Raw genomic sequence first — 20,266 nt, 5'->3', positions numbered from 1 at the left:
TGGCTGTCCATGTGTTAATGCTCGCGGCTGTTCATGTGTGAGAATGAGAATTGCTTTTGTCCTGTGCGTCTTGTGTTGTGCGTCATGGTAAGGCATGACCTAGTGTTCTACATGTATACTAACTGATTATAACACCTGATAGGATGGTTTTATCACTGGTAAAACAAGGTCACCTCTAATGACCTACCGCAGACAAAGAACCTTACATTAACACAAACTGAGCCATTCCATGCACACCAGAGGCCTTGTAGACATTCAACCATTTTGATAAACCTATAGATATATTTGCAAAGATAGTTTAGCATTAGTTCACGTCATTGATTTTATTGGTTTAAGGTAGAACGAATGAAACGTTACTTAAGGAAAAGTGAGAAACTATCAGTCAGGAGGAAATATATCAGACAACACCACATTTGAGATTGTTGTTAATATTGCCCTGCTGATAATAACACAATATTCTTCACAGCTAAGTCTTGGTACGGTCATGGCTCAGCTCGACAGGTTCACCGGAGTAACGGTTTTAAACTCTCCACCTCAGCCCAACAACAGCCACCTGACGGCCTTCTGCGAGCTGGTGGGCGTGTCCTACCAGGACATGTCCCATTGGCTGTGCCACAGGAAGTTGCGGACGGCCACGGAGACCTACATCAAGACGGTGCCGCGGCTGCAGGCGGTGAACGCCCGCGACGCGCTCGCCAAGCACGTGTACGCCAAGCTGTTCAGCTGGATCGTGGAGCACGTCAACAAGGCGCTGGTCACCAACATCAAGCAGAGGTCCTTCATCGGCGTCCTGGACATCTACGGGTACGGCGGAGCAGAGCGTTGGATTATTATTATGTTAAATTATTATTATTATTATTATTTTTGAGATGATGATGATGATGATACATAGATTTCCTCAATGAGTGTCTCACCAGGTAGAACGCGTACTATTAAGGGACAGTCCTTACTGCAGCGACCCGGGTTTGATTACTGCCCGTGGTCCTTTGATGTCTTACCCTCTCTCCCATGCATTAATTTCTTACTCACTAAGTAATAAAAAGGATAAACCTTAAAGGCACCCAGTGCAACTTTATGTAAACATTCAATGAAAAATAAACATTCAATTTCTAGTCTTTTTTACACGTAGTAAGTTTCAATAACTCCATACCATTACATATCGACATTCAAGGAGCAAAGATGAGACGTCGTTGTGTGGTGAGAACTGATAGAAAATCGTAAACAACAACAATCGCCGGTGGGGAGAAGCCATTTTTCCATTGACTGGAAGCCTGCTTTATTTATTGTAGGTTACAAAAAATAAAGAAAATGGCGGCATTGTTGTTGTTATCGATTTTCTATCAGTTCTCACCACACAACGACGTCTCATCTTTGCTGCTTGAATGTCGGTATGTAATGGTATGGAGTTATTGAAACTTACTACGTGTAAAAAAGACTAGAAATTGAATGTTTATTTTTAAGCCTCGAAAGTTGCACTGGGTGCCTTTAAAATCTAATTAAAAAATATATATTGAGTGTCTACCCGATGTCGATGCCTGACCTCCGCTTTTTTCTCCCTCAACCGCTCCCACCACAGGTTTGAGACCTTTGAGATCAACAGCTTCGAGCAGTTCTGCATCAACTACGCCAACGAGAAGCTTCAGCAGCAGTTCAACATGGTCAGCAAACACTGTTGGAATATACACCTCTCACTTCTAACACTATTGTGTGTGAGGATTCTGTGTTGTTTTTATCTGGTCGCAAGGAATATTGGTGATATTTGCATACACCTCTCACTTTAACTCTTTTATGTGTCTGTGTGTCTGTGTGTGTGTGTGTGTGTGTGTGTGTGGTTTTATATATGTGTATGCCTGTTTGGTTATATATGCGTATTATTTTTTTATACTCGTGTGTTTTTATGTTTTTTTTTTTTGTGTGTTTTTTATGCGTGTCTGTGTTTTTTATGTGCGTGTGTGTGTTTGGTTTGTATATATGTGTGTGTTTGTTTTTTAATTATGTGTGTGTTTGTGCGTGCGCTCCCCCAGCATGTGTTTAAGCTGGAGCAGGAGGAGTACATGAGGGAGGAGATTCCGTGGACGCTGATCGACTTCTACGACAACCAGCCGTGCATCAACCTGATCGAGGCCAAGATGGGCGTCCTGGACCTGTTGGACGAGGAGTGCAAGGTTCACCTCACCCTCCTCAGCTCCCTAACCCCAACGCATGCTAATGCTAACGCACTCTAACAGATCTCTGACTACACTCTTGTGTACTGTTTGCAGTTTTTTTAGTGTTGTCTCCCTAGAAGGAAAGTAGGGGTCATCCATGATCCGCTTACATTATGTTTCCAATCCGATATTCCCTCGATGCCAAATGCTGTTTGGTGGAATGAATAAAACCAATTAGATTCTAAAAACAAGATGGGATAATGCTTTATCGATCCCAGGCGAGAGGTTCTGACGCTTGTCCACCCCCCCCCCCCCCCCCCAGATGCCAAAGGGTTCGGACGAGTCGTGGGCCCAGAAGCTGTACAACACCCACCTGAAGACCTGCTCGCTGTTCCAGAAGCCTCGCCTGTCCAACCGGGCCTTCATTATCCAGCACTTCGCTGACAAGGTCCGCCGCCACAGCCCAGCTGTCGCTCGCAGCTTAGATGAGACCCAGCGGAGGATGGGATTATCCCCGGGGGAGTTGATTCGCCGACAGTGGACTTGCCTTCCTTAAAATGGAAAACTAGTCTATGTGTGTGATGATATACACGTATAATGATATATTGCTATATTCCCCTATGCAGGCTAGTTTATGCATCAACTTAATTTAAATTAAATAAAAGTACTTAGTTGTTTAGCATCTTATCCTAGCTATCTTTGTTGTATAGGGGAATGGGTTAACCTAGCGATGGTTAGTGCTTGGCACTTGGTTCTATGAACATCCTTACTGTACTGACGGCGATATATTGTTGTTTCTCCTTCTTCTGACAAAAGTACTTACTGTAAGTCCCTTTGGATGAAAGCGTCTTAAATGTAATGTCAATTTACCATGAGTTAATCCATGCACTGTTAACCAAGTAGTTTTAACAGTAGTTAGTGAATTTAAATTTGAAGTAGGGAGCCTTTATGTGGTAATATGAGAGTTCAGCTTCATATGCATGGCTTGAAAAACACATGTTCTGCAACATCAACTCGATTTCTGCACCAAAGCATCTCAAATCTTAGATCTTTGACGTCATTGGTGTAAACTTTCCGCTGTGTTCCGCGTACGGAGGGGTCTTTAACGGCCCAGGGGGACAGTTCCCCTTTCAGAGGGTAACGGTGGATAAAGTCTCTCCTTGTTCCCAGGGTGGCCTCGTTAGTGCGTTAGTTTCCCTCAAAGAAAGACCATATTGTTTAGGATTGGTGTTAATTCGACTGAAAAATATATATAATAATGATTGCAATCGGTTGACTTTCTCAAGTCGTGCATGCACTTTACTGTGATTTCGTGCTATCATTTTCCACATCGTCTTTTATAAGTGGAAGTTGGACTTGAGTAGATCCGGACATCTGGAATTGAGAATCAATTTTGCATCGGGGAATGGTTTTGAATGAAGTGTCGATTTTGGATCTAATTGTGATCCCGAAGAATCTAAATCAGATGAAATCGAAGTGTGAGGTACCAAAAGATTTTTACTCTAGTACTCTTTTTCTACTAGTATTGTTATACATTAGCAGCACAAGTGTTCACATGAGGTCAGACTGGCTCAAGTGTGTGTGTGTGTACATTCACGTGTGTGAGGGTGTGCACATGTCCATGATCAAATGTGTGTGTGTGTTTGTGTGTGTGTGTGTGTGTGTGTGTTTTAACCCAGGTGGAGTACCAGTGCGAGGGTTTCCTAGAGAAGAACAAAGACACAGTGAATGAGGAGCAGATAAACGTGTTGAAGGCCAGCAAGGTGAGCGGTACACACACACACACACACACACACACACACACACACACACACACACACACACACACACACACACACACACACACACACACACACACACACACACACACACACACACACACACACACAGCCCTGGTGTTCACGGACCAGTGGGCATTTTACACGTGTGGTTGATTTCAGTTATTTAATCTGTGAAATAACTTGTACCTTGCAGAGCCTCAGAGCATGCAGCTCACAGGGAGATCAGCTGATGCGAGCGCACGCACGCACACATACGCAGAAATACTGTGCGTGTTAATAACCTGACGTCACTCTTTTTATTGCCACTTTTAAGTCTCATTCAGAGAAGTAGAAGTACCTTCCTACTTGGAATTAATGTGATGTCTTTTGGGCTGATCACATGGTTACCGGTCACATGGTCATAAGGTTTGTCTTCCACCCTGCACGGTTCACATGCTCCCTGCCCACCTCAGCCAATCAGCTCGTGACCCCAAAGTCATTCCATGATGCGCTCCAATCCAGCCTCATTGATAGTCTGCCTGATGTCATTTCCTGTCCATCTCAAACCAACTACCCCCTGGCTGTAGTTGGGTTTCCTGTTTTCGTTACTTTAGTGATGGTTCTGATGTGTTTGATTAGTGGTTTCATTATATTTTCTCATCCCTGCTCATCAACATGTCCATGTATCTTCTGTCTGTTGTCTCACCCGTTGTCCATGTATGTGTGTTTGGTGTTGACCCATCATGACAACCCTTCCCCAACAACAGAAGGTAACGGGGAACGCCTTCGCGGCCTCCTCCCCCCCCCCCCCCCCCCCCCGTATCGCTCTCCGTCTCTCCCTCCTCCTCCCCCCCCCCCCCCCCGTATCTCTCTCCGTCTCTCCCTCCCCCCTCCGGCTCCTCGACGCACTCTCTTCTTTTTTTTTCACCTCTGCCAGCACTCTTTTCACTGGTCTGACAGCTGCACTCTCGTGTGTGTGTGTGTGTGTGTGTGTGTGTGTGTGTGTGTGTGTGTGTGTGTGTGTGTGTGTGTGTGTGTGTGTGTGTGTGTGTGTGTGTGTGTGTGTGTGTGTGTGTGTGTGTGTGTGAAAGAGAGATGCACATGCAAGCGGTGGACTAGGGGATGAAAGGAAAAGTGAAAAGAAAGGAAGCTAGGGAAGAGGACAAAAGGAAGACGGCTTATTTTATTATGGCAGACGCTTTGAGCAAGATGCACTAAAAGAAAGTAGCTTATGAGCGAGCGAGAGAGAGGGAGCAAGAGACACAGCAAGAGAGAGAGATAGACTGAGAGGCCGGATGCACAAAGCTTTGTCTGGCTCTGACCGGTGAATAGCTAACGACCAACACAGTGCACGCCATTTCCTTGATCTCCATGACAACGCCTTGGTGATTCTAACAAACATATATGAAGGTGGATCATCGCCATATATGCTGATTGCTGTAACATCCTGTTACGTCTTTGTAACCCATTCAATTGCCATTTGAACATTAACCAATGCTGTGGTTTTTGGAAATTAACCGATCATTCAATCTAATCGAAAAAGTACTCACTCAATTAACTTGGAAGGAACCAACCGATGAAACAATTAAGAGTATCAATATAAAAGATGCATAGTGTGAAAGTACCTGTTTAAACAATGTAGCTGTGATGGCTGCGTTCTTGATGTCTGCAACGTATTGTTTGGTTTGCAACCTCGGTGCTTTACCGAGGTGTGTATGCAGCATGAAGGACGCATCGCTGCATGTCTGATGAACTGTGACTAGCATTAGCATTGACATAAAAACTACCATTTGATTAGGTTTGTTTGAGTTAATGTGAACATTTAGGGATGATTATAAAACCATCACGTCATCGTTTATAAATCCGTAAGAAGTCAAAGTAAAATGTGCAGAATATATAAATCCATTTCACATAGAGTCCACTGCTGCCCAGTGTTGAACTGTGTTTTGGGCTGCTGTTCCCAGTTCCCCCTGCTGGTGGAGCTGTTCCAGGACGGGGAGAAGGCGGTCAGTCCGACGGGCCAGCCGCAGGGCGCTGGGGGGCGCACCCGGCTCAGTGTCAAGCCCGACAAGGGCCGGACCTCCAGCAGGGAGCACAAGAAGACAGTGGGCTGCCAGGTGAGGGTCCCGGGGCGGCCCCGAGGGCCGGGGGACACGGAGCATCGTTCCTCTACACAGGGCCGGGTCGGAGGCTCCAGCAGGGGGACTCATGGAAGACAGACAGACAGACTGAACCTGGATACTAGCAAAGTTATTAAATTAACAATGCAGTCGATTCATTAAACTGATGGAAGACACTGACAGACAGAACCCAGATACCAGTGCTGTTCCTTTATACAGGGCCCGGCCCAGGGCCTCTACGAATTCTCTTCTTTGCATAGGAAATTTCCTTTCCTATGGAGATGACCCGGAAGTGCTTGGAGGAAAGGTGGTTTGAATTCTAAAAATGCTTAGGAAAGGAGCCTCGATGCTTCCTTTAACCCTCCTTTAGCATAGGTTACTCCTGAGCTCCCTTTGCGAAAGGAAAGGAGATGCTGGTATCCCTTTACACGGCAATATTTAAAGCAACATGCCGATGAAGTTTACAGACTCTACGCTAAGACGCGTGAGAGACACGGTAAAGCAGAAGAATAGAAGAAAATACAATTGATAATAATGGATACCAATTCCAGAAACATAATGATTTGAATATAAATGAATTCATTTATTGCTGGTTAGTAAGCACATAAAACACACCATAAGAAAAGGAAATGCCAACTTCACATTTAAGAAAGACTACTGGGGGCAGTTAATTTCAACATCAACATAAATTTAGCCTCTTTTTTTTCACATGTGAATTGGAATTCAACGTTTTCCACAAAAGGTCAAGGAAAGGAGGCATAAAGGTTAGGAGATTTGACTATTCGTAGAGGCCCCAGGTCTGAGTGTTCAGCAGGTGTACTCATGGGAAACAGACAAGTTCCTTTTACGCAGGGCCTTTTACATTTGTTAAATTAACAATGCAGTTGATTGGTTAAACTGGTGAAATGAAGACAGTCCAAACCTAGGTACCAGCCTACCTCCTTTATGGAGTGGAGGGTCTGAGTCTCCAGCTGTTTGACTCATGAAATAAAGACGGACTAATCCAGATGCTAGCAGTCCCTGTGACTGAAATGCAGCCTTCAGTTTGTTGACCTTGGCATCCCTCCTCTTTCTATAAGCGTCTTTTATGATTCTGGAATGTTATGCGAGCCTTTTTCATGAGCCTCGATGAGGATGAGGGTGACGATGAAGGTGTTAACGGGACTGCTTCCCTTCTGTAGTTCCGGAACTCTCTTCAGATGCTGATGGACACGCTGAACGCCACGACCCCCCACTACGTCCGCTGCATCAAGCCCAACGACTTCAAGCTGGCCTTCTCGTGAGTGTCACTCACCCTCGCACTCTTTAAAATAATAAATATATATATATATTTTTTTTTTTAAATGTCTGCATTGAGCCCTGCGTTAGAACCTCAACTGGTTGAGCGTGCTGCGGACACTGTCAGGGGTTAGGGCTGTGAATCCCACCGCCGCCACCCCTGCCAACAGCGTTCACTCGTGATGTTCATCACGACATCATAACGACACACCATGGTGTCACCATGGTGTCACCATGGTGACACCATGTCCGTCTGTCCTCCAGGTTCGACCCCATGCGGGCCGTCCAGCAGCTCCGCGCCTGTGGAGTCCTGGAGACCATCCGCATCTCTGCAGCCGGCTTCCCCTCCAGGTACGAGGTCCTTACTATACACTAGGACTAGTTATGGTAGAAGGTCCTAACTCTACACTAGGACTAGTTATGGTAGAAGGTCCTAACTCTACACTAGGACTAGTTATGGTAGAAGGTCCTAACTCTACACTAGGACTAGTTATGGTAGAAGGTCCTAACTCTACACTAGGACTAGTTATGGTAGAAGGTCCTAACTCTACACTAGGACTAGTTATGGTAGAAGGTCCTAACTCTACACTAGGACTAGTTATGGTAGAAGGTCCTAACTCTACACTAGGACTAGTTATGGTAGAAGGTCCTAACTCTACACTAGGACTAGTTATGGTAGAAGGTCCTTACTAATTACTAGGAGGAGTTATAGTGTGTGTGTGTGTGTGTGTGTGTGTGTGTGTGTGTGTGTGTGTGTGTGTGTGTGTGTGTGTGTGTGTGTGTGTGTGTGTGTGTGTGTGTGTGTGTGTGTGTGTGTGTGTGTGTGTGTTCCTCCCAGGTGGACCTACCAGGAGTTCTACAGCCGCTACCGGGTGCTGATGAAGCAGAAGGACGTTCTTCAGGACAAGCGGCTGACCTGCAGGAATGTTCTGGAATTCCTCGTTCAGGTCTGTGAAAACATCAGATCGACTGTACTTTTCGGTCGATAAATGATACACTCGGGGTGAAAAGAAAATCGACAAGGAAAAACTATTACTACCAGAATGGGGATACACGCTGTACGTTAAAAATACCCCGTATTATTTTCCCACTATTCATTTCTTCAAAACCAAATTTCAGCATCTTTCAAAAACGTCTGACTTCACACTGTTACGGATACGGAAGTAAAGGTTGAGGGCAAAAGAGCCGTTTTTAACACACTTATTGTGGGTTGGGGTGGGCGTGAAGACTCCCCCCTGGCTCGGACTTGGATTTCTCTAGTTTAGCAGGCGTAAAACATGTATACATCACCAGCATATTACAGTCTAAAGGCTCAGTTATAGTTCCACGTCGACGCAACGCAATGACCACGCAGACGCTTTGACGCAGTCGTGAACCTGTTTTGGTTCTGCGTCTGGTTTTGGTGAGCGGACCAATCACAGCCCTTGCTGCTGCCTCGCCTAGGACCCAACACACCCCTTTAACCCCTGAACCGCCCCCCCCCCACCAGGACCAGGACAAGTACCAGTTCGGTAAGACCAAGATCTTCTTCCGGGCGGGCCAGGTGGCCTACCTGGAGAAGCTGCGCTCGGACAAGCTGCGCGTGGCGTGCGTCCGCATCCAGAAGACCATCCGCTGCTGGCTGGCCCGCAAGAAGTTCCTCCGCCAGCGCCGCTCGGCCATCACCATCCAGAGGTTCACCCGGGGCTTCCAGGCCCGCTGGTGAGTGGCCCTCGGGACCTGTCAATCATAGTCCGTTGTGATTGTTGTCGTTTGGATCGTGAGGAAATTTCTGAAACAAGGTTGATTCAAAAGCGTGAATACCGCGCTGATGAAACACACACACACACACACACACACACACACACACACACACACACACACACACACACACACACACACACACACACACACACACACACACACACACACACACACACACACACACACACACGGGGGGGGGGGGGGGGGGGGGGGTACATGATGATGATTACAGTGGTGGTCGTCACACTGCATGGCAGCAGGTTATTTCCAAAGACACGTGGTGTTCAGCAGTGCAGCCAAGCTCAGATCAAGAGCAGGGATTCCACAGGGAAGATGAACCCATTGAGCTGCACAGCGCTATTACCACAACAACACACGAGACGAACACATTGCTCACTGATTTTCATGGGTGATGTTTAGTACATCATTGAAATGCCTGAAGATCATGTGAAAATATTAGTTTGTTATTCATTTTCTCCCCTGCCTTCTCCTCTCCTCCTCTCTCCCCTCTCCCCTCTCCCCTCCCCCCTTCTCTCTCCTCTCTCTCCTCCCCCCTCTTCTCTCCCCTCCCCCTTCTCTCTCCTCCCCCCTCCCCTCTCCTCCTCTCTCCTCTCCCCTCTCCTCCTCTCTCCTCTCCCACCTCCCCCCTCCTCTCTCCCCTCCCCCCTCCTCTCTCCCCTCCCCCCTTCTCTCTCCTCTCTCCCCTCCCCTCTCCTCCTCTCTCCTCTCTCCCCTCCCCTCTCCTCCTCTCTCCTCTCCCCTCCCCCCTCCCCCCTTCTCTCTCCTCCCCCCTTCTCTCTCCTCTCTCCCCTCCCCTCTCCTCCTCTCTCCTCTCTCCCCTCCCCCCTCCCCCCTTCTCTCTCCTCTCCTCACCTCTCTCCCCTCCCCCTTCTCTCTCCTCACCTCTCTCCCCTCCCCTCTCCTCCTCTCTCTCCTCCCCCCTCCTCCCCTCCCCCCTCCCCTCTCCCCAGCCTGGCCAAGTTCATGCGTCGCACCTCGGCAGCCACCACCATCCAGAAGTACCAGAGGATGTGTGTGGCCCGCCGGCGCTACAGACAGAAGCAGGCCGCCGCCCTGGCCATGCAGACCATCCTGAGGGCCTACATGGCCCGGCAGAAGTACCGAGCGGTAGGACCTAACACACACACACACACACACACACACACACACACACACACACACACACACACACACACACACACACTAACACATGCGCACGTACTACCTCACTCACTCACACACACAAGACTCCTATACTTATTCACACACACACAAAAGAATCACACACACACAGACACTCACTCAGACACACACGTCTCATATACTCATTCACACACGCATAAAATACTCACTAATCACACACAGACACTGACTCACTCACTCATTCACAAGCACACAGGACTCTCTCACACACAGACACTTACACTCACGAACACATGCAACACCTACCCCTCTTGCCCACTGCATCCGTCAACGGACGGACCCCATTGACTTTGATTAGGGCGGAGCCGCAATGCATTGTGGGTCCATCCGTTCCGTTGGATCTGTCGGCTCCGTCGAAAGTAGAACATTTTTCAACTTTTCCGGCAGCGACGGATCGTGAGGTAGTACATGCGCACGTACTACCTCACTCACTCACACACACAAGACTCCTATACTTATTCACACACACACAAAAGAATCACACACACACAGACACTCACTCAGACACACACGTCTCATATACTCATTCACACACGCATAAAATACTCACTAATCACACACAGACACTGACTCACTCACTCATTCACAAGCACACAGGACTCTCTCACACACAGACACTTACACTCACGAACACATGCAACACCTACCCCTCTTGCCCACTGCATCCGTCAACGGACGGACCCCATTGACTTTGATTAGGGCGGAGCCGCAATGCATTGTGGGTCCATCCGTTCCGTTGGATCTGTCGGCTCCGTCGAAAGTAGAACATTTTTCAACTTTTCCGGCAGCGACGGATCCGTCATCCAATCAGATCGCTTATGCTCGGTGCTTGGCTGACGTATGCCTCTCCAAAGACCACTCCCCCCTCCGTCAGCCACGCCTTCCGTCATCCGTTGACGGACGGTGCGGTGGGGTAGACGGCTTTAACGTCTCTCACTATAACACAGACACTCACTCACTCACACACACACACACTAACACATGCCTCCCCCACTCCCTCCCTCCCTCCCTCCCTCCCTCCCTCCCTCCCTCCCTCCCTCCCTCCCTCCCTCCCTCCCTCCCGCCGTCCCCCTCTCCCCGTCCCTCTGCCAGCTGCTACGGGAGAGCAAGGCGGTGGTGATCCAGAAGCACGCCCGCGGCCTGTTGGCGCGCCGCCGCTTCAAGCGCTGCCTGCGGGCCATCGTGTACCTGCAGTGCTGCCTGCGCCGGATGCGCGCCCGCTGGGAGCTGAAGAAGCTGAAGATCGAGGCGCGCTCCGTGGAGCACTTCAAGAAGCTCAACATCGGCATGGAGAACAAGATCATGCAGCTGCAGCGCCGCATCGACGAGCAGGTGAGGAGCGGCCGTGGGACGGGGGGGGGGGGGACGGGGGTTGAGGGAGGCATGGGTTCCACTCACGGCCGCACGACCTCCAGTCTGTGCAGAGTGCCATGTACCAGGCCAGCAAGAGACACACTGGTACGGCAGAGTACCAGAAAAGCCACACACTAGTACACACAATGTACACATTACACAGACCAGGATACACATTTAGAGCATTGACGGACAGTATTTGGGTGTTCATGAATATCAAAATAATCTCCCTGAATAATCCCTCTCGACGAGCTGGCTGTCGCCCTGCATGCTTGACTCCGCCGTTGGTGTGTGGATGGTTGAATGAATGGGTGAATGAATGGGTGAATGTCAGGCAATTTTGTAAAGCACACATATATATAAATAGAGTGGCGAAGTCACGCCCCTTCCGGTAGAGCCCATAGGGCCTATGAGATCGAAAAATATGAATGGGTTTCAATGGAGAGAGAAAGTAATTATTTTCTGGTTCAAGTCTTTATATGCCCTGGATTACACACATGTTGTTTGCGGATTTAAAAGGATAATTTTTCATGCTAAGAAAAAAAAATTGCGATGAAGTTTGATAATGTTAGGTTTTGTGTGAGGCCTTAGGATAACCGCATCTAAAGAGGGGAAAACCATTAGAAGTCGGGGCATGTTAAGAGTTTCAGTTATGCCGATGGGGAGATTGTCATCTTGTCCACGCCAGTCGCAGGGAGCGTGACGGCACATATGAGACGTGTAGTCTTTCTCATTGTGTTTTATCTACAGCCTTTAACTTAACAATTGCACAATAAACGGTCAAACTCTTGGCATGAAAAATTATCATTTAAATCCACATGATTCTCTCCACTGAAACCCATTCATATTTTTCGATCTCATAGGTCCCATGTGGGTCTACCAGAAGGGGCGTGACTTTGCCACTCTATGCAGTCCATTTACCATTACAAAAGCAAGGCTGATTAGCTGACCCTGCTAGTCTTTATGACGAGCGTTCTCTCACTCCTCTTCCTCCTCCCCCTCTTCCTCCCCAGAACAACAACCACCGGGCCACCGTGGACAAGCTGGCGACGCTGGAGGCGGGCCACGCGGCGGACAGCGAGCGCATGCGCGTCGAGGTGACGCGGCTCCGCGGCGTCGAGGAGGACGCGCGCAACAACGCCAACCGGGCCAACAGCCTGCAGGGGGAGCTGGAGAGGCTAAAGAAGGAGCTGGCCACCACGCAGAAGGAGAAGAAGACCATCGAGGACTGGGCCACCAAGTACCGCGACGAGATGGAGAAGGTGAGCGCTCGGCAGCCAATCGGATCCATCTCCGGCTCATCTCTGCCAACACCCGCAGCGAGATGGGCAGTTGTTAATTAGTTATAACATATATAATGACATAAATATTAGATGTTTAAAGGTGAAACATTATACCACCGGGTGCGAGTGTGATTGGCCGTTACAAGCTGTTTTGAAAATAGTGGGCGTATCCACCTAGATGTGTGACGAATAGATGAGCGACGTTTGCAACAGTCCTATTGGTAGGCGGGTAGACTGATCTATCCAGCACACATCTAGGTGGACATGCCCACTTGTGATGTCAGAAGAGGCAGATTTTCGAAACGGCTTGTAACGGCCAATCACACTCACACCTGGTGGTATAACATTGACCTTATATATTCATATATATTCTCTTAATACCACAAGACATCATTGCCGGTATGATATTGGATATAAGACTGTAACAATATATTCTCACATTTAAAATATTGATTTCTTCACATTGTGATGCAATTGACCTTCGATTCTCCTCAAAATGATTTGGATTAGTCTGTGTTCTTGTTACGTTTGACGTGCAACCCAGTCAGCCGTTCCCTCCTTTCTCTGAATGGTACAGTCCTTGGATGACCCCTCTCGGTGCTCTTAGGTTCATAAGACCCTCCCTGAGCTGACAGCCACATCAGCAGAGCTAGTTTCCCCTTCCACGGTGGTGTCCTTCCTCTAAATCCTCTCTCCCTCACCCTCTCATCTCTAAAATGGCTCCCATGTAAGTCCCCCCTTTTGGAGTCCCAGACAAGCTAGCCAGTTAGCCTAGCGTGAACCCTTAACCCCCAGACACTACTCTTCCTGAGGCTAAATCCAGAGCATCACATCCCTCAGCTCCTCCTAGATACAGACTCGAGCCTCTTACCATACACTCTTACACCAGGCGACAACAGCTGTTCCCCTGAACCGGGAGCCAGGGAGACGCTGGGGCTCAGGGGCCCGCCGTGGGCCCCACAGGGGCCCGTGTTGCCCTGGTTCAGGTGAGCTTAGGGAGCTAGCTAGAGTAGTGGAGCCGCGCGCACACAGTAGTGCTCTTGGTGCGTGAGTAGACGAGATGGATGAGTACAGTAGAGCAGTGTCCTAGAGAAAGCGTCGGTCTTCTTCTGTATTTGTTTGTGAATACAAGTGAGGTTCCAAATAAATAGTATATCCACAAGGGAGAAGTAGTATTTTCACAACCCTTCTGTTAATATCTGACCTACCGAGCTCGCTGTTAACCTGGGTAGCCAGTCCGTAACCTAAGTGTGTCCCCACGTGGTGTGCTGAACTTGAGTTATTGTTCCTAATCGTTCCCTGGGTGAGTGTAGTCTCTAACCTATCTAGGGGGTTAGGTGCGAGGTACACAGGTCCACAGCCACCGTAGGGGAACAGCTCGTGCGTTGATCAGTCTTTTCGTTCACCGTGTATATATCCCAAAAGTGTTCTCTCATTGAAGTCGCCGAGCAATGTGTGTCCATCAGGTCACTCTCTTTCACCCCGACTCTAATTTCCAGCCCCTCCACTCAGTGTCACAACCCTGAGTCTCTTGCCTACACAGCTATTGCTACTTAACTGTGATGAGCACCTCAACAGCGCCCCCTCTGTGTGACGTCAGTACTGACCCAAACCCTAAGCACATGCAACCCTACCGTAACACCTTCTCTCTGTGCTGTTTTAGGGTATTATAATATCTAAGTCAATGACTTAAGTGGTTCTTGGGACTCTAGGCTATGTGAAGGTTATTAAGCGGGCCCACCCCTTCCACCTCACACTTGCATACACTTGCAATAGCATCTGTCCATAAATTCCATTGCTGGAATACTTTAGTCTCTTTCATTTCCTGGATTTGATATCTAATAGGTCCTACTGCCTAATTCAACATCCATGTTGTTCCTTCCTCCCCTTAACTCATAATGCCTTTGATTTTGTGTGTGTGTGTGTGTGTGTGTGTGTGTGTGTGTGTGCGTGTGCGTGTGCATGCTCAGATGGTCTCCGAGCTGAAGTCTCAGAATGGATTGCTGAAGTCGGAGAAGGACGACTTGAACAGGATGATTCAGGAACAGCGTCAACAGATGACGGGTAACTTGGCACCATTGAACAAATTTGCCCAATCAGAGCAATCGTTACAACGCTGATGCGGGGGGAATTTCCTCCGGAAGCGGCCGATTGGTTGGCCCACTGCATTGCGCAGGGGGCCAGCAGCACTGGCGGTTGTCTTCCAAACCCCCTAGTACATCATAAACCGTACCGTCAGAACAGGAGCCCTCCGTATAGATGGTTTGTACGAATGGCTTGACATCAGCAGTATTCTCAAATTGCATAAGAAGAGGCAATGTTATGGTCCGGACTTATAGCCATTTTTTCTGAGCATGCTCAACGGTCTAACTTTAGCTTGTTATTTTACCTTTCACTGACTCCTATCGACTCCCGGTCGAGAAGCAGCGTTCTCGTAGTGTGATCCGATGCAGTGACCGGTCGGGTCCTAGGCTCTGTTGTACTCTAAAGGCTCAGGTATGGTTCCACGTCGACGCAACGCAATGACCACGCAGTCGCTTCGACGCAGACTTGAACCCGTTTTGGTTCTGCGTCTGGTGTCAGTGAGTGGACCAATCACAGCCTCTGCCGCTTCGTCGCAAGGTTTACAATTTTTTGGGAGGCGCTTGAGTCAGGCCCTTACGGTGGACGCCAGGAGGGTCAGCAAGGACCTAACGGGTCCGTAAGCCCCTTTTGCGGTGCGTCGACGTGGAGCCATAATCAGCCCTCAACCCTGCGGGACCGGCAGAATCTCTCGAGTCAGTCGGTCCTTTTCAGGCCGCGTTGACCTCCTGTTCCCGTCCCGTCCTGCGGGGCTTCTCATGCTCGTCTTTGTCCTCCTGCAGAGCAAATGGCGCGAGCGATAGCGGAGGAGACGCAGCAGCTGGAGACGGACCTGAACGAGGAGCGCTCCCGCTACCAGAACCTCCTGACGGAGCACCTGCGCCTCGAGGAGAAGCACGACGACCTCAAGGAGGAGATGGCTCTGTCCTCGGTAAGGGGAGGACCCCCTCATCATCAGGGGGAGGAGGGGGTGGCCCTCATCATCAGGGGGAGGAGGGGGTGGCCCTCATCATAAGGGGGAGGAGGGGGTGGCCCTCATCATAAGGGGGAGGAGGAGGTGGCCCCCTCATCATAAGGGTGAGGAGGAGGTGGCCCTCATCATAAGGGGGAGGAGGAGGTGGCCCTCATCATAAGGGGGAGGAGGAGGTGGCCCTCATCATAAGGGTGAGGAGGAGTCGTCTCCCTCCTCAGTAAGATCGGCTAAAGGCCATCAATAAAAGGGTCAGTGGACAGCCAATCAGTGGACAGCCAATCAGTGGACAGCCAATCAGCGAACAGCCAATCAGAGGCAAATATCTACACCAAGCTGTGGTATTTAGTATTTGTGGTTGAATAAATAGCTAAACCTTAATTTATACCACACAAGAGTAAAGACACAATATATATATAAAGGTTATAGGTCACACGTTTACGTCATGAGTGACTGCATTCGGAGGACCTGACATCGATTGGTCACTTTTTTTGGCTCCTCCCCCTTTCAGAACACCGGCAGGCCCGGCCACAGAAGAACAGACTCCACCCACAGCAGCAACGAATCAGAGTACACCTACAACTCCGAGTACGCCGAGGCGGACGAAGGATCCCGCGTCTCGGAGGTAGACGGCGGGCGGGCTCACATGGTAGGAGTGGGCGGGGTCACGTGGTACACGCTGGTGAAGGTGGATGCTGGAACGTCACAGGTCCCTTCCGATTGGCTGAAGCTTGTTTGAACCATGTGGGCTGTGGTTGTCGACCACAGGCGGTTCAAATAAGCTTCGACCATCATACCTGACATATCATACCAACAGGTGTGAGTGTGATTAGCCGTTACAAGTTGTTTTTGAAAATCTTCCTCTTCTGACATGACAAGTGGGTGTGTCCACCTAGATGTGTGCTTGATAGATCAGTCTACCAGCCTACCCAGTGGACTGTAGAAAACGTTGCTCATCTGTCAGAAGAGGCAGATTTTCAAAAGCGGCTTGTAACAGCTAATCCCACTCTATGATACGTCACCTTTTAAAATAACATTGTGAATTCCCAAAGAAAAAATCATAAAATAAATGCATATCAATGAAGACCGTTGTGCATCTAGTGGGCTGTGTTTGATGATGCGTGTCTGCTACCGGTGTCCAGGACTCGGGCCGTGGCATGGACACCAACCTGACCCTGAAGCTGCAGAAGCGCCTGGGGGAGCTGGAGCAGGACAAGCAGCAGCTCCGCGACGAGCTGGAGAACAAGGAGGAGCTGTTCCAGCGGGCTAGAGCCCGGGTACGGACACTCACTGCTAAACACACCGCCACTGGAGAGTACCTTGGAACAGGACAAGTACATACTGGTTCTCCCACTGGTACACACACTGGTACTGCAGAGTACCATGGAACGGGACAACTGCACACTAGTACTCCCACTGGTACACACTGGTACTGCAGAGTACCATGTACCAGGACAGATACACACAAGTACACAGACACTAGTACTGCAAAGTACCAAGGACCAGGACAGATACACACTGGTACTGCAGTGTACCATGAACCAGGACAGATACACACTAATATGCACACTGGCAATGCAGAGTACCATGTAACAGGACAGCTTCACACTACAACACAGACTACACATTAGTAATGCAGTACCATACTCGAGTGATACACACTTTTACTGCAATATCAAACTCGATATGTGCATTAAATGTGTACTGGCACACAGTACTACTGCAGTACTGGGCTGGATCCACGTTCAGAGCCTGGACAGAATCAAACTTGCACAACAATTCTAGGATGGGAGTCATGCTCTGAAAAATCTCGATATTGATTTATAAGCAGTGCTGATACTCTTTAGAAGAGAAAGTTCCTCATGCACGTAGGTCCATTTTGTTCTTCCCCTTTCCAGGACGACGTGGAGCATAAGAAGGCTCGCGGAGCCGAGCTGGAGTACGAATCCCTTAAGGTGAGACGAGGAACAAGCTCAGAGTTCAGCCAATGGGGGGGGACATGGAGCTGGAGGGGAAACCGAGCACTGAGTGGGACACACGGGCATGATTACATAGCAGTATCCCATCACATGGGATTATGCTTGTGGTGTCGACCTTTGTCTCCCCTTGCCCAATGTTCTGCTGAACAGACTCCACACAGCAACCACGTCGATGTGTGATTTTATACCTCGGCTTTGCCCCAGGGATCTCCGATGAGTTGCCTGCATGTCACCAATACGTTTAAAAGCCTTTATATTACTGTTAGCTGTGATTTTATATAATATTTAAAAAAGTGTTCCTTAATTACGGTGATTCTGAGACATTGTTGTTGGCTGATGCTAGCTGCCTTTGCCAGGGCACCTTTGAAAAAACAGATTTTCTCTGGTTAAAGAGGATATGATGACCTTCCATTCAACCATCTCCTCCTCCTCCTCCTCCTCCTCCTCCTCCTCCTCATGCTCCTCCTTATCCTGCTGTTCTTCCTCCTCCTCCTCTCAATGCTCCTTCTGTTTCTCCTCCTCCTCATGCCCCTGCTGTTCCTCATGCTCCTCCTCCTCCTCATGCTCCTCCTCCTTCTGTTCCTCCTCCTTCTGTTTCTCCTCCTCCTCCTCCTTCTGTTTCTCCTCGTCCTCCCCCTCCTCCTCCTCCTCTCAATGCTCCTTCTGTTTCTCGTCCTCCTCATGCCCCTGCTGTTCCTCCTCCTCCTCCTCCTCCTCCTCCTCCTCAGCGCCAGGAGCTAGAGTCGGAGAACAAGAAGCTGAAGCACAACCTGGCGGAGATGAGGCAGAGCCTCCTGGGTAACCAGGCCACGGGGGCCGGGGCCCCGGGCTCCCCGGCCTACAAGGTGCTTCTGGATCAGCTCAACTCCTCCTCCGAGGAGCTGGACGTCCGTAAGGAGGAGGTGCTGATCCTGCGCTCCCAGCTGGTCAGCCAGAAGGAGGCCACGCATCACAAGGTACCTACATGGTGCCTCCTCCTTGTTCCAGCTCCGAGCTCCTTGTTCCAGCTCCTAGCTCCTTGTTCTAGCTCCTAGCTCCTTGTTCTAGCTCCTAGCTCCTTGTTTTAGCTCCTTGTTTTAGCTCCTAGCTCCTTGTTCTAGCTCCTAGCTCCTTGTTCTAGCACCTAGCTCCTTGTTCTAGCTCCTAGCTCCTTGTTTTAGCTCCTAGCTCCTTGTTCTAGCTCCTAGCTCCTTGTTTTAGCGACTTGTGCATGTTCCTTGCGTCGGTTCCTTGCCTCACCTCCTTATGTCACTTCCTTGTTTCTCCTCCTTGTTTTAATATGGTGTGGTGATACAGTAGACAGAGGATTTCATGAAGCTGGTGTCCCGGGTTGGACACTGGCCCCTTCACATCTGCCCCTGCTGTAGACTAGAAAGTACTTAGACTTGATATTGACAACGATTTTAGTTAACTTGGTTGATTGGTAAATTTTTGGGCAGAATTTACTTTTTAGTGTAACTACTACACTAAGTACTTCTTCTCCTAACCCAAGATAAATTAAGGGAAGTGAAAAGTAGCTCGGTAGTCTAACTACTTCCCTCTCTGCACATGTGATGTGAAAGGTCAAATGTGCAAAGCCCTCTGTGTTTCTGTTTCCCATCTTTTTTTTTGTCTTGTCTCCACTCTCCCTCTCACTCCCTCCCGCTCTCTCTCTCCTGCCACGCATCCCGTCAGGATGAGAAGGTACGCCTCCCCACAGCCATCACACATGTCCCATCACTGCCTGTGCTCCCTCTTGCTAAGGTAGTGTGTTGGATATTAGCTACGAGCTCGCCGGTTAAACTGCAGTCCTTTGACCCTCGAGCATAGTCGATAGTAAAACGTTTTTCTTCCTCTTTATTGAGGGATTAAAGATACCAGAGCGAAATCCAACGTAGTTTGGGTGTAAAACTACGGATAGTTTTGGTGTGGTTTTTTTTCCAGGGTGAATTTGAAAGCTTACATGTTGTTGTAAGGATACTGATAGTTAAGTGACATGATTTAAATTGCTTTACACTAATTATTTTATTAGCAAAGGTGAAGTCTTGGGAGTAGTTTATAATCCCACTCAAACCGGTATGGTTTCATCATGGATGTAATACAGGAATACATCCTCTTAGATCACCTTTATTTCAACCGGAGATGTGACCCGGCCCTTTTGAACACGTCGGTAGAGTTTAACACGTGCATTAGCATTGATAATGCATTGGTAAAGGAAGCATAAGATGGTTAATGTTACAGTCATGGGAGAGATTAAACTGCCTGCAGACAGCAGAGTGTGTATAGACTGTATGCTGGATGTTCACATAAGTGCATTGAGACATGCATAATAATGAGCATGTTTCCATTGATAAACATCAGGAAAAGCT

General features: G+C 48.8%; 1 protein-coding gene across 6 annotated transcripts in view; it reads left to right on the top strand.

Moving 5' to 3' along the window:
• myo5aa (myosin VAa) overlaps positions 1-20,266 on the top strand; it is a 54,788-nt gene that overhangs the window by 19,240 nt on the left and 15,282 nt on the right. For 3 of the 6 annotated variants that reach the window (XM_060070798.1, XM_060070797.1, XM_060070801.1), the window contains 19 exons: positions 539-804; positions 1,577-1,658; positions 2,025-2,165; positions 2,470-2,595; positions 3,827-3,910; positions 5,872-6,024; positions 7,209-7,306; positions 7,570-7,656; positions 8,144-8,252; positions 8,795-9,006; positions 10,020-10,176; positions 11,344-11,583; positions 12,618-12,866; positions 14,858-14,951; positions 15,752-15,900; positions 16,451-16,588; positions 17,082-17,216; positions 17,838-17,894; positions 18,647-18,874. In XM_060070798.1, coding sequence (XP_059926781.1) covers positions 539-804; positions 1,577-1,658; positions 2,025-2,165; positions 2,470-2,595; positions 3,827-3,910; positions 5,872-6,024; positions 7,209-7,306; positions 7,570-7,656; positions 8,144-8,252; positions 8,795-9,006; positions 10,020-10,176; positions 11,344-11,583; positions 12,618-12,866; positions 14,858-14,951; positions 15,752-15,900; positions 16,451-16,588; positions 17,082-17,216; positions 17,838-17,894; positions 18,647-18,874 — 2,805 coding nt within the window. The remainder of the gene's footprint in view (positions 1-538; positions 805-1,576; positions 1,659-2,024; positions 2,166-2,469; positions 2,596-3,826; positions 3,911-5,871; positions 6,025-7,208; positions 7,307-7,569; positions 7,657-8,143; positions 8,253-8,794; positions 9,007-10,019; positions 10,177-11,343; positions 11,584-12,617; positions 12,867-14,857; positions 14,952-15,751; positions 15,901-16,450; positions 16,589-17,081; positions 17,217-17,837; positions 17,895-18,646; positions 18,875-20,266) is intronic. The other 3 variants (XM_060070802.1, XM_060070800.1, XM_060070799.1) reach the window with 1 other exon arrangement.

Source organism: Gadus macrocephalus, chromosome 14 (assembly GCF_031168955.1).
Source record: "Gadus macrocephalus chromosome 14, ASM3116895v1".
Classification (NCBI taxonomy): domain Eukaryota; kingdom Metazoa; phylum Chordata; class Actinopteri; order Gadiformes; family Gadidae; genus Gadus; species Gadus macrocephalus.
This window is presented reverse-complemented; position numbering and strand designations above follow the sequence as displayed.